At 40.4% G+C, this 25236-nt stretch overlaps 1 protein-coding gene across 2 annotated transcripts in view; it reads right to left on the bottom strand.

Annotated features, from left to right (window-relative positions):
- Positions 1–1172: 1172 nt before the first annotated feature.
- The window catches only part of cdca2 (cell division cycle associated 2), a 42063-nt gene continuing 17999 nt past the window's right edge, over positions 1173–25236 (bottom strand). For both annotated transcript variants that reach the window (XM_072554005.1, XM_072554006.1), the window contains 8 exons: positions 23099–23217; positions 22267–22387; positions 19523–19761; positions 18436–18526; positions 15267–15991; positions 9635–9827; positions 3453–4899; positions 1173–2186 (listed from right to left, as the gene is read on the bottom strand). In XM_072554005.1, coding sequence (XP_072410106.1) covers positions 3470–4899; positions 9635–9827; positions 15267–15991; positions 18436–18526; positions 19523–19761; positions 22267–22387; positions 23099–23217 — 2918 coding nt within the window. In that variant the 3' untranslated portion in view covers positions 1173–2186; positions 3453–3469. The remainder of the gene's footprint in view (positions 2187–3452; positions 4900–9634; positions 9828–15266; positions 15992–18435; positions 18527–19522; positions 19762–22266; positions 22388–23098; positions 23218–25236) is intronic.

Consider the following 25236-nt stretch of genomic DNA (forward strand, 5'->3'; position numbering starts at 1 on the left):
AATTTGGCTGAAAAAATGTCTCCACATTTCTGTTCTGAATTTACCCCCTCTAATCCTAAGGCTGTGTCTAAGGGTCCCAGTCTCCTCACCGAACGGAAACAATTTCCTACCATCCATCCTTTCCAAGCCATGTATTAGCTAGTAAGTTTCTATGTGATCTCCCCTTAATCTTCTAAACTCCAATGAATACAATCCCAGGATCGTCAGCCTTTCCTCGTATGTTAGACCTACCATTCCAGGGATCACCCGTGTGAATCTCTGCTAGACACGCTCCAGTGCCAGTATGCACTTCCTGAGGTGTGGGAAGCAAAACTGGACACAGTATTCCAAATGGGACCTAACCAACGGTGCTTTTATATTCCAACCCTCTTGAGATAAATGACAACATTGCATTCGCTTTCTTAATCACAGACTAAACCTGCATGTTTACCTTTAGAGAATCCTCGACTAACACTGCCAGATCCCTTTGTACTTTGGCTTTACGAATTTTCTCACCGTTTAGAAAGTAGTCCATGCTTGTATTCTTTTTTCCCCGAAGTGCAAGACCTCGCATTTGCTCACATTGAATTCCATCAGCCATTTCCTGGACCACTCCCCCAAAATATCTAGATCCTTCTGCAGCCTCCCCACTTCCTCAGTACTACCTACCTGTCCACCTAATTTTGTATCATTGGAAAACTTCGCAAGAATGCCCCCAGTCCATTAAGGTGATCATCCCTTTCTTATATCTCAGTTCCACCCAAATAACTTCCCTAGATGTATTTCCAGGAATACCCTCCCTCAGCACAGCTGTAATGCTATCCTTTATCAAAAATGCCGCTCCCCCCTCCTCTCTTGCCTCCCCCCTTTCTATCCTTCCTGTAGTATTTGTATCCTGGAACATTGAGCTGCCAGTCCTGCCCATCCCTGAGCCATGTTTCCGTAATTGTTATGATATCCCATCCCATGTTCCTCACCATGCCCTGAGTTCATCTGCCTTCCCTGTTTGGCCCCTTGCATTGAAATAAATGCATACAAAAGTTGCAACCGTAACATGGGGTCACGAACTGTTATAAATGATCTACTAAGAAACGCTGCACTCTCTCTTCCAAGATACTTGTTTGGCAATATCGTTCATTTCAGGCAGAAGACCAGAAAGAGCATAGCTGCATTTAAGAAACTATAAAAGGAAGGAAGAATGAATAGAAGGTTTTATTGTCGACATATTTGACAAACAGTTGGAGGAAACTGAACAAAAACAAACTGGCCCTGTGGCAATGCTCATATTCGCAGTGAGACACCATAGGAAATAAAGCACTTGGATTTGTCGTGACTTTACTAACATCTATGAAAGACAGTTTTTTTGCCAAAATCCAAGCAAAGCAGTCACTTGGGCCAGCTTCTGTTGTTAATGGAAGGAAATGTGAGTGAACAAAGTATTATTTTAGCAATAACATGACACTCAAGCCTGATTAAGTCAGGTCAACCTGCAGTTTTCTGACTCAGTCTAAGTGTGGTCCACAAAAATGCTTTGCTTCATCGGTTCTCCAATCTGGTCCGCATGGCAACAAGTCTTGCACAAACAATTCAATCCACCAATTTGGGATTACAATTATCCCACTTTCTCAGAGGCAACAGAAATTCAAACATCCTCAATGAGTTCAGTCAATCGAGTGATGCCGACATGACATTACACAAAACAATCAGAAGGGTATGAATACCAGAAATATAGCTGTCCCAGGTGCTGGTCACATCCGAAATGGAAAACATCAGCACCAACATGAACGCTGATGTGCAACAGAATATAGACTTTGAGGAAAATTCAGCATGTGTGCCTCTTTATTTCTTATGGAATGAGCCGAACAATGTTTTTTAAATGACAAAGCAAAAGTAACATTATTTCACAAGCAATTTCTTTTTTTAAAAAATATATCAGTTGCTTCAATGAAAAATAAATCACAAAACAATTTGCACTGTGCACAGCAGAACAGCAAATCGCTCCATTTCAACAATATAACTATGGATCTGCTATTGTAGAGATTCAGTACCTGCTCCATGGTTCACACTGGTACAGTGGCAAAGAATATGCAAGGAACAACAACATCCTCGAAATAAAGAAAACTTGGGATTTCACTTCTTTGAACTTGTCGCAATGTCAATTATCTTCATTCAAAAGTCTGTTATACAACTTCCCATTTCTTCAACTCCTTAAAAGAAAACCAAAGAACTTTATTTGACTCAAAAAAATTAATACAGTTGAAGTGATTCTATCAAACCAACAGCTCCCAGCTGACTTGCGGCTAAATCCAAGATTCAACTTGACACTTGGACTACTTATCACATTGAATTTCTGTTATATAAGCCCGACAGTGCAGGACAGAGGCCATTTGGCCCCTTTAGCTTGTAGTCTAACTCTGAACAGCCTCCCAAAGTATTTCCATAAGCCCACATCAACCACCTCTAGGCTACCTAGCCTGCATTCCGCATCTACATCCCTGGACCTTACAAGGCAATTTACTTTGGCTCATCTACCTAACCTGCACTTAGTTGGACTGTGGGAGGAAACTGGAGCACCTGAAGCAAACCCATGGAGACATGGGTACAATGTGAAAACTCCACACAGGCAATCACCTGAAGTTGCAATTGAACCTGGATCCCTGGAACCATGAGGCAACAGTGCTGACCACTGTGTCACCACGGCAACTATTGCTGATCATTTTTAGTTTGGGGTGATAACATTAGTATCCCGGACTATAAGTGGACAGGAAGGACAGAGAAAGGGGCAAAAGGAAAGTCAAGTAAATCTTAAAATTGCCAATTAAGTTTGGTCAGACAAAGGCACACTTCCATTGCAATCTCCTTGCCTGTGTAACTTGCCAAAACTTTACTGTGCTGCTGTTCCACACCCAACACGAACAGCATTTATAACAGCCAGAGCAGAAAGCAATTGAAAAATAAAAAAAAACTAAGTGACCCAATATGACCTAATTGTTTAACACATATGTTTCTTTAACACATTTCACTCCAGGGATCTGTTCAGATTGCTTTGCAATGGAATAAATGGAAAGCAGTCAGTCAGTCTCTGTGGCACTGTTTATTTCGTTTCAAAAGCACAATTAATTTCCTTTCAACTGGTTGCTTATCCGTGGAACCCTTCATTTGTTTTTTCTGAGAACGTTTCATTGTCACTTCACTCAAGTTGATAGCTTGACCTGATGGGATAACATAGGGTCTAAGCTAACAAGTGCAAAACTGCATTTCTCCAGTGAACACATTTATGCTGCAAGATTAATTCTGTCAGCAGTGGCAGGCTTAACACTTAGCAGAGTTAGGGCTACAAGCTCTAGTTGCGATACAACTTTACGAACAGAAGCTGTAATTTTACTGCTGTTTGTTTTCATATTGTACAGAAACTCAACAAGCGATACGTGACAAAAATACCCATGTTATTTCCCTGTGATTGATGAAAATACCTGAGTATTTCTGATGGTCAACTTAGTTCAATCATGCTTTTCTTCGGAGATTCCTCCAAACCATCAGCAGCTGTATTTCGGAGACATGAAAGTGACCGTCGCCTGAGAGTTCTAATTCTTGCTTGGGATTCAGTTTTACTCGCCAATTCTTCTGCACTGGAAATGTTTCCCCATGGTTTGGTGAGCCTGCAAGATCTTCTGGGAAGCGTACTGGTCGTCATCTTTTCCTGTACCGGTTCAGTGCTGGATACCTCAACCCAGCTCAGTCCTGCCACATTTATCACACCGGACAGCCGGGCACTACGCCTCACCTTCTTTTTGAAGATTGAGTTTTCTCTTGAAGAACCTAAATATTTGATTCCCACTTCCAACTGGTCAGCAGTTTCAAATATATTTATATTCATCTGTTCTGATGAACGTAAAAGTCCTGAGGTATCAAACAGAGCTCCAAAGTTGGTTTTTACTTCAGCCTCATCAACCTCAATGTCACTTTTATACTTGGGAACAATTCCTTTGCCCATCATGCTGTTTACAAGGCTTTCTGTTTGTGATACATTCACAGCTTCATGACCATTTGTATCATTTGCATCTAATGCCTCATGTTCTCCAAAATAGTCTACAAATGGCTTGTCTACCTGCTTTTTGGATGCCAATTCTGCTGCTCCAAATATTTTGCTCTTTCTGCGGCATGTTCGGCTTTGAAATATCTCCTGAGTGGCTAGAGGTAAATGACACACCCTTTGGTCATGAATTGCAACGGATGGCGCAGTTGCTGTTACAAGGGATTCTTTCATTACAGTGAAATTACTGGCAGGAGTCAAGTCCTCCATTTTTGCCAACTCTGCTTTCAGTTGCTGGTCACTTTCTTGAACAACATTTGATTCAGATTCCAGGCAAGAACTAATGATTTTGTAATCAGCTGTGTCATCCGCCTCCTTGAAATATTGTTTGAGTTCAATGTCCTTTGGATGTTGTCTCTCAAGTAGGGTCTGCACTCCATTTGTTCCTTTCTGATTATTTTTCACCATAGTGAACTCTTCTGAAAGATGGTTCCTTGTCATCTTATTTGAAAATGTCTCACTCATCCAAGTAGGCTCAGTGTCAAGATTCTGAGCACCTGAACTTTCCAAAGCTTCCAACTCATCAAATGCTGTAGGTGAAAATACAGGCGATTCATCAGTACCACTGCTTAAATTGTTCTTCACTTTCTCAAGTGCACACTGGAGATCACTCACATTGTTAACCAAAGTGGTTCTTTGCTCACTGTCACTTTCAACAGATTTCCAAACACTTGAGTCTTCCTCAAAGTCATGGAGACTGCTCTTGCACAATCTTTTTGGTTTTCGTACTTGTTCCCTTTTAAACACTGCATGCAAAGCAGCATGTCCATCAGCAGGCTTTTCAGAGTTGAATGTGCTTTGTCTACTTTCTTCTTCAATAAGACTACCTGCAGGACAATGAAACAAGACAAGTACAAAACATTCTATACTTTTGTTAGCTACTTGTGATTCAATGTGAAGCTGGAAAAAAGTCTGTCCAGGGAGAAAGCAATCATAAGACCTACATAGTCTTTTACAGAAAAGAAGATTTGTCTTCCACAGTGATGTCAGTACAAATCAGAACATTGGCCTGATAACCCTTTGTTGAGGAAGAGAACACAAAGACAGAAGACATCCTGAAGCTGAGACTGATCCAGCTCGAAGATGATTTAAAAAAAAACAACTTAACAACTGATCAACCAAAACAAAAAAAAATAAATAAATGCAGGGCCAAGTGATAAGTTCTACTTGCATGATGAATGGGGAACTGGAGGACCCCAATGTTCTTCCTAACTGCAAACCATGTCGGCTTGGGGGGGGGGGGGGGAAGGGAAAGTGAAAGCGACAGGGAGTATGGAGGTAAATGGAAAGATAAGCAGCAGGATAGCATGTTTCCAGGTGGATTTAAAATTGAGGCAGACTGAGAATGCAGAAAAAAGCAAGGATAACTTAGGACATATGACTTCCAACATCTCTAATGATAAGGAAGTTAGCATTAAGGCACTTTACCTGAATGCTCGTAGCATTCATAACAAAGCCGATGAACTAATGGCACAGATAATAGTGAATGATTATGATGTAGTAGGCATCACAGAGACTTGGTTACAGGGGGGTCAGGACTGGCAGTTAAACCTCCATGGTTTTTCAACTTATCGAAAAGACAGAGAGGTGGGCAGAGGGGGTGGGGTTGCCTTATGCGTTAAGAACAAAATTAAATCTATGGTATTGAATGACATAGCGTCGAATGATGTGGAGTCTGTGTGGGTGGAATTGAGGCACCACAAAGGCAAAAAAAACCATAATTGGAGTTGTGTATAGACCTCCTAACAGTGGTCAGGACCAGGGACGCAACATGTACCGGGAAATAGAGAAGGCATGTCAGAAAGGCAAGGTTACATTGATCATGGGAGACTTCAATATGCAGGTGGACTGGGTAAATAATGTTGCCAGTGGATCTAAAGAAAGGGAATTCATGGAATGCTTACAGGATGGCTTTTTGGAACAGCTTGTCATGGAGCCCACAAGAGAGCAGGCTATTCTGGACCTAGTGCTTTGCAATGAACCAGACTCTATAAAAGATCTTAAAGTAAGGGAACCCTTAGGAAGTAGCGACCATAATATGGTAGAGTTCAGTCTGGAGTTTGAAAGGGAGAAGGCAAAATCGGATGTAATGGTGTTACAGTTGAATAAAGGTAATTATGAGGGCATGAGAGAGGAACTGACTAAAATAGACTGGAAGCAGAGGCTAACCGGGAAGACACTAGAGCAAAAATGGCAGGAGTTTGTAGGTATAATTGAGGACACTGTACAGAGGTTCATTCCCAAGAAAAGAAAGATTAACCGGGGAGGGATTAGACAACCTTGGCTGACAAAGGAAGTCAGGAAATGTATTAAAGAAAGAAAGAGAGAGATCCTATAAAGTGGCTAAGAACAGTGGGAAATCAGAAGATTGGGAAGGATACAAAAGCAAACAGAGGATAACAAAGAGTGTAATAAGAAATGAGAGGATCAAATATGAAGGTAGGCTAGCCAGTAATATTAGAAATGATAGTAAAAGTTTCTTTCAGTACATAAGAAACAAACGACAGGCAAAAGTAGACACTGGGCCTCTTCAAACTGATGCAGAAAGCCTAGTGATGGGAGATAAGGAAATAGCAGGAGAACTTAACAAGTACTTTCCGTCAGTTTTCACAGTGGAAGACATGAGTAATATCCCAAAATTTAAAGGCTGTCACGGGACTGAGTTGAGTATGGTTGCCATTACGAAAGAGATAGTGCTAGAAAAGTTAAAAAGTCTTAAAACTGATAAATCTCCTGGCCCCGATGGGATACACCCTAGAGTTCTGAGGGAGGTGGCTGAGGAAATAGCAGAGGCATTGGTTGAGATCTTTCAAGAGTCACTGGAGTCAGGAAAGGTCCCGGATGATTGGAAGATGGCTGTTGTAACCCCCTTGTTCAAGAAAGGATCAAGGCAAAAGATGGAAAATTATAGGCCAATCAGCTTAACCTCGGTTGTTGGTAAAATTCTAGAATCCATCATTAAGGATGAGGTTTCTAAATTCTTGGAAGAGCAGGGTCGGATTAGAACAAGTCAACATGGATTTAGTAAAGGGAGGTCATGCCTGACAAACCTGTTGGAATTCTTTGAAGAGGTAACAAGTAGGTTAGACCAGGGAAACCCAGTGGATGTGGTCTATCTAGACTTTCAAAGGCCTTTGATAAGGTGCCACACGGGAGGCTGCTGAGCAAGGTGAGGGCCCATGGTGTTTGAGGTGAGCTGCTGGGATGGATTGAGGATTGGCTGTCTAACAGAAGGCAGAGAGTTGGGATAAAAGATTCTTTTTCAGAATGGCAGCCGGTGACGAGCGGTGTCCTGCAGGGTTCGGTGCTGGGGCCACAGCTGTTCGCATTATATATTAATGATTTGGACGAGGGAACCGGGGTCATTCTAGCGAAGTTTGCCGATGATACGAAGTTAGGTGGACAGGCAGGTAGTACTGAGGAAGTGGGGAGGCTACAGAAGGATCTAGACAGGTTGGGAGAGTGGTCCAGGAAATGGCTGAAGGAATTTAACGTGAGCAAGTGCGAGGTCTTGCACTTTGGCAAAAAGAATAAAAGCATGGACTACTTTCTAAATGGTGAGAAAATTAATAAAGCCAAAGCACAAAGGGATCTGGGAGTGCTAGTCGAGGATTCTCTAAAGGTAAACATGCAGGTTGAGTCCGTGATTAAGAAAGCGAATGCAATGTTGTCTCTTATCTCAAGAGGGTTGGAATATAAAAGCAGAGATGTACTACTAAGACTTTATAAAGCTCTGATTCGGCCCCATTTGGAGTACTGTGTCCAGTTTTGGTCCCCACACCTCAGGAAGGACATACTGGCACTGGAACGTGTCCAGCGGAGATTCACACGGATGATCCCTGGAATGACAGGTCTAGCATATGAGGAACGGCTGAGGATACTGGGATTGTATTCGTTGGAGTTTAGAAGATTAAGGGGAGACTTAATAGAGACGTACAAAATAATACATGGCTTGGAAAAGGTGGATGCTAGGAAATTGTTTCCGTTAGACGAGGAGACTAGGACCCGTGGACACAGCCTTAGAATTAGAGGGGGTCATTTCAGAACAGAAATGCGGAGACATTTCTTCAGCCAGAGAGTGGTGGGCCTGTGGAATTCATTGCCACGGAGTGCAGTGGAAGCCGGGACGCTAAATGTCTTCAAGGCCGAGATTGATAGATTCTTGTTGTCGAGAGGAATTAAGGGCTACGGGGAGAACGCTGGTAAGTGGAGCTGAAATGCGCATCAGCCATGATTGAATGGCGGAGTGGACTCGATGGGCCGAATGGCCTTACTTCCACTCCTATGTCTTATGGTCTTATGGCTGCTCAAGGAACTCAAATTAAGAACTGTTAAACTGGACAAATGAGCTTCAGACACTGCAAAACACCTCAATGTTTTAGGAGGAGTCACACACTTTTGGTTACTTGAAATTTGGCCAACAGTCAGGGAAAGGACAGTGTGACTCAATGTGATGTACCTGAAGGGATCTTCAGTGTAGCACTGGAGGATATAGAGTCCTCCATGGGGTGCTACCTACCTGGTACCAGGGAGAGAATTATCTTCAACTCGCTTCAAAGGATACTGGAAGCCTTGGGCAAGTCAATACAGTTTCAAAAACAGCTAACAAGACAGATTAGATCAAGAGCCAGGAATCTTAGTTCAGGTGTGGCAGGTAATGGCAAAACTATACCAGTTCAGCGATTGAACTTGATGACATAAATAAAACAAGTTAATAAAACATTAGTGCTGAGTGACAGGTTTGAGTGCTCAGCCCAAATAACAGTTCAATGCATAGCATACAATGTATAAGGAATAATTTAAATGAGCTGCAGGCACAAATTCAAATTGGAGTGTTACTTTGACTCCGACATGGCTGCAGGACTGGAAATTATCATGTCAGAAGCTTATAAGAGAGACAGGGAAAATAGCAGCAGGTTTGAGGAAAATTTGCATGTCACATTGTTCCAGATTGACAAAGGATGTGAATCAAGAAGCAGTTGATGAATTTATATGCCAAGGCAGACAAGAACAGTTTAGTGGTTGGTTTTGACAAACACAACAAATACGAGTGAAAAGGTATTTCTATGCTCTGGGTGTCTACATCTGTCCAAAAAGCGAAGAGTCATCTTAGGAAGCAGTAGCAGCATTAACAACTACTTACAGGAGGTCTATGGCAAGATCATTCTCCCTTTGTGCAAACTTGCTGCAAAGTTCCAATTATTTCTAATTTGTCAACAATGAACAGCAGCAGATGCAACTATAAATTAGCCAGTGATGTTCAGCAGTCAACTGGGAAATTACTCTGCGCGCTTGAAAGCAAATCCTCTCCTTTGTTTTACATTCATCCACTCTTTTATCCCCGACACTTGGGATCACAGAATTGACTTCGTCAAATGGGATATGGTGACGACTGTTGAAAAATGTGTGTGGCTCTGGTTTTTTGTGAAGAAAATCTTCTTAATTATACCAAAGATACTAATCCCTCAGAATCAACTTCAAGTCCTTACTTACAATATTTGAATTTTTTTCAGTCAGTCAATAATCCATTAAGAGACAATTAGTATTTCCAAAAATCCTTACCCTCAAGAGGGAGAAGAATGTTCATCCTTGAAGCTTTCCAGTCTGCCTTTCCATCACAATCAGGAAAATCTGCTGGCTCAGGCCACACATTCGAGTCCTCTGTGATTGGGCTCAGTAATGGTTTCTTGGAAGCATATTCCCGTTTTCCATAAAGTTCTTTTTTGACTTTCTTTCTATATTTGCCTTTTGTTACCTGCAAAACAGTTTTGCTGCCATCATTCCTGCTTTCCATCACATACTATTTGATTACGTCATGCTTTCCTCAGTCTCAAATTCAGCCATCACTCCACTGTGCAGTACTGTACTTCAACGTGCCCTGCATAGTTTCACAATATGATGGACTGAGCATTTGAAGGGATGAAGATTTTATGACCACTAAGGTCCTTGTTGTACTAAAACTACAGTCACAGCTGCTTACAAATTATAATAACTGCACTCTGAAAGGAAAATAATTGGCCAACATGCACTGGGGAATATTCTGAACAAATATGTTGTTCAATATATCAAACACAGATTCCTTACTCATAATCTATTTTTCTGTCTGGTCTTTAAATCCCTCCATGGCTTTGCATGCTCAGTGTACCTCCTATTCTACCCTCTTGTGCCCTCATCCAAAATGCTTCCAAAAGCCTACTTGTTCAACCAGACATTAGGTCATCTTGCCAATTGCTGTACAAGACTTGACGTTTGAGTGGGTCTGATAACACACCTTGAGCAGTCTCCTGGAACGTCTTGCTTCTTGAATACATTTTGTTATTAAGGCTTGCTAAAGACGACTTCTTCACAACATGCAGGCCTGTATTACATTGCCAAGCAATCTCTTCAGTTTCTTTGGAACAGAGTAAGAATCATGCAAAATGCAAATGCCTCAAGCAAGATCTCATGCTGTCCTTCGTTACCTTGCCCAGGCACCAGCTTGGTTCAGTAAATTTACTGATTTCAGTTCAAGGCATCTTCACAGTTTCAGTTTAGCAAATAATTCAGTTCATGACATACTTGATCCTTCAACTGAGCGATCTGCATTTGACTGTCCTGCTCATTGTCTCCACTTAACAAATCCCATGCCGGAGGGAAATATTAACTTAAAACCTAAGTATGTTTAGTGACACATGCAAATGTTCCTAACACCGTTGCAAGAAATCCCAACCTTCTGTATAATCCTCCCAGTGCTGATGCTATTTTCCATTCTTGGATATGTGAAGCATCATTATCCTGGCTTTCGGTGCCACTGTTGAGGACTGATATTGTACATGAGTTGGGATGTGAATTAACCATGGCAAAGTGTACACTTCTGAGTCTGAATTTTGACACCTTCCAACTTGAATAACTATTTTATTTGGAATTAGTTTTCGTCATTACATTATCAATACAGATTCTAAACTGTTACTCATCTACCTTGTTGAACTTGTAATGCAATTGAGCAAAAGGTGAAAATAATTTTTCGTTAACTTGCAACAAGCAACAAGCCCAATAAGTCTGCTCAATCATTCAATGAGATTATTGCTCATCTGATAATCCTCCACTCCATTTGGCTGCCTTTTCCCTATGACTCTATTCCCTTCCTGAAATATTTTCATCTCTCCAACATGAAAATACATGATGTCAATCTTCTGTACCCGTCTGTGGGCATCAATCAGACAGAATCATGACTGTCAGCAAACAAATTCCTGATAATCCCTTATGGATCTTATTCTGTGAGTAAGCCATCTGGTCCTCCGCTTCCACACATCATCTCTGCCATGAATCCCACATTCTTCTTAACTCCAGTGAGGACAGACCCAATTGACTTCATGTTTTCTCACAAGACAGTCCCTCCTTTTCCATTATCAACCTCGTGAACCTTCACTGTACGGCAGACAACGCCAGTGTATCTCTTGTGAAACAAGGCAATCAAATCTGTTCACAATATTCCACTTCGGGTCTGATTTGTGCCATGTTTCATTTGAGCTTGGCCTTCATACTTATATCCTTCTTTAAATTTATGGCTAACATTCCACTTGACTTTTCTCCAACCTTCTGAATTTCTAGGTTAACTTTCAGTAATTGATGCACAAAAGACTCCCAAATCCTTCTGTGGTGCAGTTGTCTGCAGTCTTCCTCAATTACAATAATATTCAGCTGCTATTCGACCTGCCATATAATAACTTAAATTTTCACACCTGCCAAGGTTATACCCACTCACTTAATCGACATCCCTCTAGCGTCTGTCAGCCTTATCATTTGGTCTTTCCATCGCTTTTTGTGTCATCCGAAAACTTGGCATTCATATGCCTCATCCAGGTCATTCATATATATTTCTTAATAACAGCAACGCCAGCACTGAACCTATGGCAGTTCAATTGAGAGAGGATGCCATCTTGACAACGACACCGCTTACCTTCACTCTGTGTTAATTATTGGCCAATCTACTACCTCCAACACCATAAGAGCCCTTCTCTCATGCAGTACCTTATCAATTGTGTTTTGGAAATATATTATATCCATTGTTTTCCCTTCATCTATGCAGCTTGTTACCTTTGCAAAGAATTCCCAAGATATTCTGAAGAATGATTTTTCCTTCATGAAACCATGCTGACTCTGCTTCATTCTATTATACATTGCTAAATTCTGCATTGAAATAATTTGCGTGCTTCTGGATTCCAAAATGTTCGTCCATGACAGATGTCAAGACTTTTGGTTTATTGTTAATCATTTTGTTTCCTTCACTTTGAGATTAAGTGTGACATTTTCCTCTTTCCCATCGTATAGCCTACTACTAGAATCTAGCGATGCAACAAAGATGACAAGCACCACATCCAGCATTTTACTAACTACTTCCTTCAATATCATGTGATAAACCCCTTCAGGTCAAAAGGGCTTGTCTCTCTTCAGCTCACTTTCTTCTGCCCTCGAGTTTGCCCCTTAGTTTGTATTCTTGTCATCAACTATAAATAGATATGCAAAGTATCTAAAGTATTTAATTTTACTAGCAAATCATGGTTCCATACGTTTATTTCTCAAACCTTGATCCTTAAGAGGTCTTTTTGACCTTCATTCACAATGTGGGCATTGCTGACTAGGCCAGAATTTACTGCACATTTGTAAGAGCAGATGAGAGTCAAATGTAAGTTACTATGGGTCTGGAGTCACAAGTAGACCATACCAGATAAGATGGCAGTTTTCTTCTCTAAAACAAAAAGAGATCAGGGAACCAGATTGGTTCTTCCAACAATTGTCAAGGCTTTCATGGTGATAAAGAGACTTTTAATTCTGGATTTTTACTGAACAGTCCAGCAAAAATACCAAAAGGCCATTACCTCACCTTATGTTCATTTTCATTTCTCTCTTCCCTTTTGTCGTGTTATACTTGAAATATCTGTTGCTATTCTATTATAGTATTACATGCTACTTTACCTTCAAAATTTCTCTTCCCCCCGCCCCCCCCAACCATGACTTTGTTCTCATACTCATTTGTTGATACATATTTGTCCATTTCTCTGGCTTACCCATAGTATTTGTAACAATTTTCCCCCCGCTTTTATGCTGTGCTTAACTTCCTTGGTTAATCATGACCCTTATAATCCTTCCCAAAGTTCTTTCTCTGTGCGATGCATCGTCAAGAGCAATAAAGGCTTTTTATAAATCTTTCCTCATTTCTCAATCATCTTGGTTGTTAAACATCTTTCCTCAGCAACTCTAAGTAACTTTGATTTTATTCCCGTCTCGGGCAACTGTCTGTCTAGGGTTTGCACATTCTCCCAGTGTCTGTGTGGGTTTCCAGTCGGTGCTCCGGTTTCCTCCTACAGTCCAAAGATGTGCAGGTCAGGTGAACTGGCCATGCTAAATTGTCTGTAGTGTTAGGTGCATTAGTCATGGGTAAATGTAGGGGTATGGGTCTGGGTGGGTTGCTCTTCGGAGGGTCGGTGTGGACTTGTTGGGCCGAAGGGCCTATTTCAACACTGCAGGTAATCTAATCTAATTAGAAATCCTGTCCATCAGGATTCCCTCCAACAACTTGTTACCACCGATGTCAGTCTCACCTGTCTATCATTCCCTAGTGTTGACTTAGCACCTTTCTTTAACAGTGGCACCACATTAGCCAACCTCCTGTCTTGCATCAATGACCCAAATGTTTCAGCAAGGGACCCAGCAATCACTTCCCTAGCTTCCCACAAACTTCTGTGGTTCACCCGATTTGGTCCAAAGGACTTATCCATCTGATTTGTTTTTAAGACCTCCTACTCTGTAATATGGATGCTTTTCAAGATGTTTCAAGATGTTACCATATATTTTCCAACATTCCAAATCTTCCACGTCCTTCGCCACAGCAAAAACTGATGCCAAATACTCGTCTAGCATCTCTCCCATCTCCTGCAGTTACACACATAGGACTCTTTAAACATCAGCAAGGCATCCTATGCTTTCCCTAGTACCCATGAAAAAATGCCTTTGGATTCCAATTTAGGTACCATCTATCCTTCAGTTCTACCCCAGAAAAATTCCAATGATCCAAAATGACAACCCATCTCCCTGCACCAGCTCCTCAACAATACATTCATCTGCTTTATCCTCCTATTCTTATGCCCAGCAGTTCGTAGCATCAGCAGTAATCCAGATATTACTACTCAAGGATCTCCTTTTTGAATTCCTGCCTAACCTCCTATATTCTCCCTTCAGAATCTCAACTGTTTGCCTTTCCATATCATTAGTTTCAACACAACGACCACCTGCTGGTCACACTCCCCTTTGAAAGCATTCTGTACCATCTCCGAGATATCCTTGATCCCGGCACCAAGGAGGCATTTTCACTGTCGGCCGCAGAAACGAGCGTCTGTGCCTCTGACTAGAGAATCCCCTATTACAATCCATCACTTGGATCCTGACATACTCTTCATTATACTAGAGCCAGTCTTGGTACCAAGATACATTGATACATTCCCCTGAGAGTCCATCACACCCTACATTTCAACTCTGGCCCATTTAGTTTACTGACAGTGTCAACATAGGAATGGCCCATGAAATAAAAGGCAACATAATCCCCATTGACTGATTTTCTGATTCAGTAAATTGCACAAGATGATGCAAAATTAGAAACAGAGTAGGCAAGTTGATGCAGAGTATCTTGAGTGTTGTATCCCTGGCTTGTGTGTTGGCTGTTGGCTCAATTTGCATTCAAGAGGCAAATGGATCAATGTGCTGCACAAACAAATTTCCAGTTAAACAGCTTAACGCTTTGTCCACATAATCTCTGATTGATTTATGGGATCTGATAGAGTTTTTACAGATCATTTTCTCATCATTAGCTCAAGAATATCAACAAATTAAATGCTCTTTATCATTGCTTGCAGAATGCTCTTTGTACATGAGCACATCAATTTACTTAGTTACTCGGTAGCTTCGAACTTTATTTCAACTTGAATGCAGTTGCTCTAATTTCTCTGAGGACAAAACACCGAATACTCAATTGACAGAATAGCAGCAAAAAAAATTGGACTTAACATAATTGATCAAAGAAAACATTACCTCCACTTAGCAGCACTAGGGTTAACAACTTAGCTACATTCCATGTGCTTGGCTCACAAAAAATTCCTAACTTGACAACTGATCAATAAGCTCATCTTAACCCTTCTCAATATAACAGAATTTTGCATACCATCGTGGAGTTCTTTGAAGTAGTGTTAATCTTGTTCTTCACCCGTGTAGATCTGCGGGGTTCCTCAATTTTGGGCTTTTCTGACAGGTTTTCAAGTTGGACCTCTTGCTTAAATTTTGGGCTTACCTCCACACTTAAGCAGAGAGATGGCATTGAAAACATATTAAGACACACTGCATCAGTCGTGACATTCTGAATCCCCAGGCACACACCTTCACCACAAGACCAGTTTTGCTCCCGTTCATTGGTAGATTCCTGAATGGACACATCAGTGATCTGAAGATCACCATTTTCGTACTTTTCATCAAGTATACAAGTCACTTGTTGCACATCAGGCTGAACAGGGGATGCTGCTTTAATTCCACAAGACCCCAAGTCACGAATTGTACGAGAACACTTTGACTCATCCATTACCCTTGACAATTTTGACTCATTCACAGAATCTGTTTTCTTTCCACTAAGCACATTTAGGCAAATGACATTGTTATCCCCAACTTGATTCTCTTTGCTATTGTGCCTTGATGAATGATCCACTACAACTTCTTTCACTTCTTCAACATTCATTTCCAAAACATCACAAGGGTATTCATCATTTCTCATGGGCTTCTTCTGAAGGTTTACATTGCATTCTGACATCGGAGATGACATTTCAAGGTTGTTGGGTGCTGAACAATCTCTCTCTTCATTACCAAGTTTCGTTTCAGCAGTCCCATTTTCCATGTAATCTACATAAAAACAAAATGTGAATGATTGACAAGTAATTTTCATTCAAATTTCCCCCTTAGTTATGACTGCTCACATGGTTCACAATCAAGCCTGGAGATGAAGTACACAAAAATGAACAAGAGTCTCCGAATTCACGGTGTGAACTGACAATAAATATCAGCAAGTCATTCTATCTTGAGTCAAGTCAAGTCCAGCACTAACTTACCTCACTTCTGGTCATGAACTCACCAGATATCAATGAACAATGAATTTCTCCCAAATTCAGTGCTCTTCAAATCACTTATAAAACTCAACCAATGCCATGGCTGAACTGAAGTGAATCCTACATGACAGTGTAGATACAAAAGTAGGTCAGAGGCTAAAAAACCTGCAGCAAATAAGGTTCTCACTCCTGAAAGCCTCTCCATTATTTGCAAGGTACACATCAGGAGGGTGCTGACATAATCTCCATTTGCCTGAATGAGTCCAGGTACATCACCTGAAGAAGCTTGACACCGTGCAGAAGAGCCTGCTTGACCAGCACATCATAAACAAACGAACATTCACTTCCAACACCCCACCATAGCTCAGCAATGCTAAGTCCCACATACAAAATACACCACAGCAATTCACCAAACATCCTACCTCACATCGCACATTCCAAATTCACACACACCACACAAGGACAAAGCAGCAAATACATGGGAAGATCTCCACCCCAAATTACGATTCAAACAACTCACCATCCACCTTGAAACCCATCCCTCCTCTTCCACTATCACTGGTTTAAAATCCTCCTACTCCCTCCCTCACAGAATTGCAAGTCTACCGACACCAAACAGACTGCAACAGTTCACATATGGACATTAAGTGCTGGTCTGGCCAGTGATGCCCACACCCAATCACAAAAAGAAAAAAGGGTTTATATGCACTTCTACCATGCTATGTGGTCCAAACTGAATGAAAAGGTACAAGAAAGACAAAAAACACAATTTTATTCCATTATTGTCATTTGCAGCTCTCTGACGACAAAAATTTCACTCAAGACATGCAAAAAAATTCAATTTCTGCTTATTTAAAAACAGATCATCTGAATTAATTTGTAGAGTAGTTATGTGCAAAGATCAAGCAGAATAGTTAAAAGAAGTGCACTACTATACCTTACTTAATTGCAGTCAAATTTGTTGTTATCACCAATTGTTGTTTCCACATCACTTTGTTTCTATGAAATAGGAACAGGATCTTCATTTTAAGGGGAAAGTACTCCATTTAACTGCAGACCATTGCTCTGACACAAGAGATGGTTGAACAAGACCATGTCTGAAACTGAATTGAAGGGTCACTTCCCATTACCCAAGACTCAAAGCAGGGGGGGGGGGGGGCGCTGCCACATTTAGATCCTTCGGCCCATCAACCAAATTAATTGTGTTTCTATATTTACCATGCTGAAAAGCATATTTGTAATTTTTAATGAATATAACAAGTCAATGAACTGCTTTGGGTCTCTGAGAATTCAGAACTTCCCAATTACTAAGATGCAACTGACTTTGTACACCTTGCTACCTCATGTTTACACAATGATACACTGGGTTGATCTTTTCCTAACTTTTAAGATCACATGCCTCTTCGAAGTATTTGTTTGTATGAATTTGTACTAAACACCAACAATCTTGACAAAAATACAGAGCTGCCAAACAAAAAACACCAGTAAGCACCACCTTCAAATTCTACATGATATGCAATATTTATTTTGTAACACCCACCAGGCAATTGACACCATGAGCCCACAGGTTTATGAGTGGAATTTAACGTCACAAACTCTTCTCAAACACTGGAAATGTAAAAATCATCATAAAGATAACCTGTTATATAGGTGCAACGTCAGAATTCGAAACAAAATAACCTAAAGACACTGTGTAACAGACACCTTCAAAGAACCTGTCAAGAGCAAACCAGGAATAATATCTATACATGACTGCCATCTTTCAAAAATCAGAGGTGGATGATGCACTACCTCAACCAGAAACTAAACCAGGAACAACACCAACTACAGGTAGTCAGGGTTGAGATCAGTCTCTTCAATCTACTCTGTCATACTAAACATTGAAAAAGGGCCCAGAGAATGAAGAATCTCAGGTTGCAACAAATCAGCACATGAACTGGAGGTCAGAGCTCATGTCCACAGCCTTTTTAAACCACAAGGAAAATCCACCCCACCAAGTCTAGTTTAGTAAATAATTGCACCACATACCACAGTGGTGAGCAATGCAGACCAGATTTCACTTGTTCTGTAACTGTTTCAAATTTCAAACTTGTGGGTCAGGGACATCTGGGATACTACAAATGATGTACATCTACACAGTTTGTAGTTCTTGCTCCAGTGACCCCTGCTGAACAGTCATGAATTTTAAACATCCATTTGATGATATTTCAAGGTCACTTTTATTGCCTTCATCTGACTTACCTGTTAATTTTGGCACCAATTTCAGTGATGCGCCGTTGCATTTTTCGTGAACAGCAGGGCTGCTATTGTCAGCCATCTTACTGACCAGGTTCTAACAAATAGAGTTCAAAGTGGAAGCATTACATTGTTGCATCTTTTTAATTAGTTGAGACTATCACAAGCATTTATCAAAAATCTGGATACCCGAATTATATTTATAATCTATCTAGGTCAATAAAAGTAAGGTCGAAAGAATGAGCAGTAATGTTTAACTTCTAAACAACAACCACGAGATGAAACACTCGAACACTGGTTCAATTGAATTGCAGCAAATTTGTGGATAACAGATCGAATGTGAAACCAAAACCCAGTATGTCCCTTTCCATGGTAATATTTGATGACCCCCCCCATGAAAATGTAATATCTCACCAGAAAGCTTTCAACTCTAATCACAAACATGAGTTTCTCAAGAAGTATTTCTAAACTTAAACCAAAACATGACAAACGTTTGAACACAAACATATTACAGTAAAATCATACTCTGCGAGGAGTTACAGTGATAGCAGTCATGCAGACCAGTTTTATACACCAGCAAAAACAGTACATCGTAACCTCTTGGAGCCAATTGTTGCTGGTCACCACTGTCATCTTCCTACCTGTCAGCTGACTGTACATTTTCATCTGTCTGGAAACAAAGAACTTCGTTCACGTCACAACTTTTCCTTTCGTGCTTTTGTGCCAGTTTCTTTTATTGTATTTCTGATTAATGAAGTACTTCAGTGTATTTTTTTTTATTATTAACTGGACTGAACTTCACTGCCAATTACTTGCTTTGTGGGCTTTCAGATTTAGCAAGCCCTACTTTGAATTAAAGTATCTCATTAGAATTCCCCACCAAGAGCTCTTTTCCCCTTCACTTTCACGACTTCACACTGTCCCCACATACAATTACTTAAACATATAATCATACACACTTCAAAAAGTCAAAATATGCTCTCATTTCAGATGAACTTCGCACTTTGCCACTCTGGTTGCGCAACAAAACTCCAAACCCTACAAACTTAATCTCTCAACTTAAACAGGGCCTAGTCAACCAACAGAAATTTACCTTTTGCTCTCCCAAACCGAATTGGACAAATGACACTTGCTTCTGAGCAGAAAGAGGACCTTCACTTAACAACATCTTCTGACACATGAACGTTTCTCCCGCACGCAAAGGAGTGTTGGATAGGAGCCTTTTGTCAAATACTTCAGGGCTCAGTTCTTCTCCAAAAGTCACCTTTTTCTTCAGTGGTGGTTTACTTCCACTCAAGGAGAGGATATCACGTTGTGCTGAACAAGTTGGACCTGAAATACAAAAATTTTTTTTGTGTTAATTTATGTAATCTTATTAACTGCTCACATAAAACTAAAATTTCACTGGAAATGCAATGATGCCTTTCTCTTACAAAAAAAATGACACCGACTCAAGATCACCAAACTAAAAACCATCACTTGTCTCCCCTGTTGCCTGCTGAACATCAACACTGTTTTAATGTTTATAAAGCACTGTTGAATAACAGATTACTTGGTCTTTTTCATAATTAAGAATAATTTGTCCAATACATTGGCTACACCTTCAACCCAAATTAACACTGCTCTATGAAACATGCCTGTGGATTGATGCAAATTTAATACAACCTCCACTGCAAAACATGACCTCGGAACGCAAAGGGACATTTTCAAAGAGGGAACAAGATAATGGAGTACTCAATGCAGGCTAAGTCACAAGAAAGCTCAGAGGAATAGAGGGGATCTTGGGATGCTTGTCCACAAATCACTTAAAGTGTAATAGTATTGGTTAATATAGTACTTAATGCATTGTATGGGACACTTGTCTTCATCAGTCATTTTATATTGTGAGAGCATTAAGATCATGCTGGAGTTTCACTTAACTTTGGTTAGACTACAGCTGGTTTACTGTATGCAATTTTGGTCACCATACAATTGGAGGGGATGCAAAGAAGATTCACCAGGACATTGACTGCAATGCAGCATTTCAGCTATCAAGACTGACTGGATTGGGTTGGGTTACTTCCCTTGGAACAGCTAACGGAGAGAGGGGCAGCTCATAAAAGGTGCATTAGATTATTGAAGGCACAGAGTGAATAGAAATCAGTTTTCATCCAAGGCTTAATAACAGGGAGCATAATTTTCACAAAAAAGGCAGGACGTTTGGAGGCAATTTGGGGAAAACCTCTTCTCACCCAGAGGGTGACAGGAGCCAGGAATGCACTGCCTGGAGTAGCTGAGACAGGAAACCTTACAAACTTCTAAAGAAATACTTGCATGAACACTAAATGTCATAACACAAGGCTATGGGCTTCGTGTTCAAACAGGAGACTCGTAGGTTGTTGGACATTTTTGGTGGTGCAGACTTCATGGACCTCTTCTGTACTGAATGATTCTATGACATTGCTAGTTTGTTTTTTGTTTGTGGGGTGGTTATACATCAATTCAAATCAAGAAATGAAGTACTCTGACATTCAGGTCAGAAACTGATCTAGGTAAATGATGATGAATAAGCAGATGATTAAGAAAACAAAACATGAAAACCATGTCCCGCAAGAGTGAAACTTGTCAGCTTCAAAGTGAAATCATTTTGTAAAATAGTTGTAATTTAACACTTCTGGTACATGTTAACAGCTCAGTCAAGAACATTAATTGTGCTCTTCAAAAAACAAGACTGAAGTCGCAAGAAACCAATTTCTACGAGATCTATTTTTACTGCAAAAGAATCAACCAAACAAACATAAACAGAAAATATATAACCGACAGTTTAACATCTACAATTAACATGAATTAACAGGCAAATTACAGTTGAATGTAAACCTCAAATTGCAACTTCAATTGCCAGAGCAGATTACACAGGTCATACAGGCTGACTCCAATTGCATCCAGTTACATTTTGTCATCTTACAGAGTACAAGTTCTTCAAAACTTGGTCTCCTGCTAATTTCAGCAAATCTGTTCACATTTGCTTTTATGTTAAATTTCGACCAACCAACATGTCTATTCCATTGAAATTGAGTGTAGCGCATACAATATATTTGACAGACTACCTGTTCAGTTTCCATTTGTAAAAAGATCTGTCAGTCAATGAATGGCACAAAGCAGAATGCCAAAGGCATAATCTAAAACACAAATGATTGCACAGCCTGCTTAACTTTATCGGCATACAGCATGGAGTTTGATGGCCTTCTTCAGCTTCAATGGACACATCAGCTGCTCGCATCCAGCTTGGTCTGATCAACATTTTTGTTGTAATTATGGACAGGGTCAGTTATTCCTCAAATTTTGGTTTACCAACCTCAGCTGGTTTCAAAGACAAGAGGGTCAGTTTCATTGCTGTTTACATTGTCTGTTTCTCTTTGCAAATCAGCCTCTGTTTGGTTTTGCATCCAAAAACTGAAAGTTAAATTTGAAAACTCAAATTTCCTCTGCAAGGGAAAAGGCTGTGACATTCAGGTCAATGATGATTGCTCAAGGAATGGTGGCAACGGTGAATTTGGGTGCCAGACTCTTGGCTGCTCATTTCACATTTGCACAGACCATGCATAGTGAAAGTTTTCTCTGCCTCACTCAGATGTGCTGAGATCAACAATACTCAATGTGCCATAGATACAACTCAACAGTAAAGCATAATCCAAAACATAACCCTCACTTGGTTTATCTTTATGCATCAGTGCTCCAGCTAAATAAGACAGCAGCCAACATGACGGTGTTATTTCCACATCATCCAAGCCTTCATTCAGACCAACACAACATTCACTGGAAACTATGCTTAGGTCATGGTATGAATTCCATACCTACCATTTTGCTGTAACACAGAGGGATCTGGGGTGGATATACTCCTGTTATCATGTTCTGAATTTTGAAACACGTCCACAAATCCAGTCATCTTGCTCTTCAGCATCGCACCTTTATGGGATTCCTATTAAAAAATACAGGTATTCTATGAACTATGGAGGTTTGTCAGGTTAATGAAAATGTTAAGGTCATTAAGAGTAGACAACATGCATGTATTGGACAACCAAGTATCACAAGTTGTTGATTGTGTTTACTGTTAGAATGTAATCAAGACTAGTCAGTTTCACTTGCATCATGAAACCTTTTTCAGGATTGATTTTGGAGTTGCATACATAAAAAAGGGAGGGTTGATTCAACATGGATTTCTAAAGGGGAAATTATGTTTTAACTAGACTGCTGGCGACTTTTGAAGATGGAACAGAAAAGCTTGTTATGTGCAACATTTATCTTGTATAATCTTCTCGAAGGCGTTTTGCACAACATGGGGTGGGGGAGGGGAGAAAGCTTTCAATTCCACAACATGGAACAACTATGCCATAAATGAACACAAAGTTAGTAATTTCACTCCATGCTTAAATGCATGTTACCATTTCAACCATTAAAACTGAGCAAAGCAGCACATTTTACCCCATCAACATCTATTGCAGTCAAGTTATCCCAGAGGTCAACTGCAACACCAAACCATTTTAGCAACGAGATTTTGTTCTACCTCAGATGAGGTAAACAAGTAGAGGCTACTGTTTAAAAATGTTGTCGGGTACATTTTTCTGTCAAACATTCAGGACAAACACAATTGTCAAGATCCTGCTGAAATGACGCAATGTATCAGTTATACCTGTAACTGCATTCTCCGTTTGGCAATGAAGCAGATAAGACTATTGGTCTCTGGAGATCCTCTGGCTCCAACAGAAGATGTGCGCCGAGAAAACCGCTTCCTCTCTGCTAAAAACGTCTCTGGAACACAGGTTTAATGCAATTTTAAAGATATGTCATACGTCTCAGACAGCTAAAGGCAAAATCACGAACATAACTGGCACAGAAATTAAGGTCAGAAGTTGAGGGGTGACCTTATCGAGGTTTATAAAACAGTGAGGGGCACGGATAGGAAGAATAGCAAAGATCTTGTCCCAAAGAGTAGGGGAGTCTGAAGGAAAAAGGGAAATGAGAGCTTTTTGCCTCAGATTTGCTGCTATTATCCTGTCCTAATATCAAGACTGTTATGCATGGGGAAAAGGTACAGTCAATTTACACTTCCTTTCGTTTCATCTGGAAAAGCCATAATCTGACTGAGTTGTTTGCAAATCAAAACAACATAAAATCAAAGAAAAACACTAAAACATTGACTTGCCTTTCTTTGTAATCTTACAAATCTCTTATCTTCACATCATCATCATGCAATTCTCTTTTGTGAGGTCAAATTCAGGTATTGACACTGGTTGTGAAATATTCAGCTATTTTGCCCCTTAGTTCAAATTTTGTCTTCTCTGGTTCTTCAGCATTCCAGGATGGAGAACGATTTCTGTGTCCACACCTCTCCAAGCTTTTAAACACAGCTCAATCAGAATAGTTCAGTGCCTCTTATAGAGGGCTGATGCAGATGTCATGATTTTATTAACTACATTCTGTTTTGTAACCATGATGATTGTGCCTGATTTGCTGTCATATTTCCCAGTGGAAATAGTTATATTTACTAAGTTATATTTACTATTGCATTATTTTGCAAACCACTCTATCAGAAGACTTTTCCTCTTAACTTAAACAAAGGTAATTACAATCGGCTAAAGTAGACCAGGCAGATAGATTAGCATGAAGTAAGCAATTACCAAGCAGACATTTCAGGGAATTAATGGCTTCAAGCAAAATTATATCCCATTACAGAGGTAAGATTTTATGATAAGGATAAACCAATCATGGCTAACCAAAATAGTCAGACTATTAAATTTAATGAAAAAATCTATAAAGGAGGAAAACGTCAGAGATGGTGCTGAACAATGATACAAAAACCAAAAGAAGATTAAAGAAACTACAAAAACAAACAAAGGAGGAATACAATAAGTAACAAGAGCTTCATTAAAAAGATACAAAAAAGAAAACTGTGCCCAAAACACAGAAAGGAGGAGTGGGAGGCAGCAGCTATTCGGCCCTTGGAGCCTGCTCCACCATTCAGCTGATCATGGCTGATCATCCAATTCAATAGCTTAATCCTGTTTGCTCCCCCCATAGCCTTTAATCCCATTCACCCAAGTGCGTTACCTGGCTGCCTCTTGAATACATTCAATATTTTGGCATCAACAATTTTCTGTAGTAATGTTACATTAAGAACAGAGAAGGTGGTAAAAGAGGGAGGGGGAGATGTGGTATTGTTAGCGAAGCAATGTAATACGGTGGCAGAATGGACATTTGATGAGGACTTGTCTTCTGAGGTCGTATGAGAGAGGTTAGAAACAGGAAAGGAGAGGTAATCCTGTTGGAAGTTTTCCACGGGCCTCCGAAAAGGTCCAGAGATGTAGAGGAAAGAATTGCAAAGACGATCCAGGATCGAAGCCAAAAGTAATAGGGTAGTTGTTATAGGGGCCAGATTGACTGGGAACCAGATTGTTCAAGTTTTTTCGATGAGTCAGTTTTTCGCCCATGTGTGCAGAAGGGTTTCCTGATACATTAATTAGATAAGCCAACAACAGGCAATGCCACATTGAATTTGGTACTGAGTAATAAACCAGGCCAGGTGTTAGAATTGGAGGTAGGTGATCACTTTGGTGATAGCGACTGCAATTCTGTACAATGGAAAGAGATAGGGCAAGAGTTATAGCTGGGGGAAAGGCAATGATGATGCAATTGCGCAAGATTTAGGTTGCTTCGGGTGGGCATGATTGAAATGTGCAGCTTGTTCAAGGAACAGCTACTGCGTGTCCTTGATAAGTACGGACCTGTCAAGTAGGGAGGGCAAGGGAGCCATGCTTTACTGAAGAAGTT

Source organism: Chiloscyllium punctatum, chromosome 35 (genome assembly GCF_047496795.1).
Source record: "Chiloscyllium punctatum isolate Juve2018m chromosome 35, sChiPun1.3, whole genome shotgun sequence".
Taxonomy (NCBI): domain Eukaryota; kingdom Metazoa; phylum Chordata; class Chondrichthyes; order Orectolobiformes; family Hemiscylliidae; genus Chiloscyllium; species Chiloscyllium punctatum.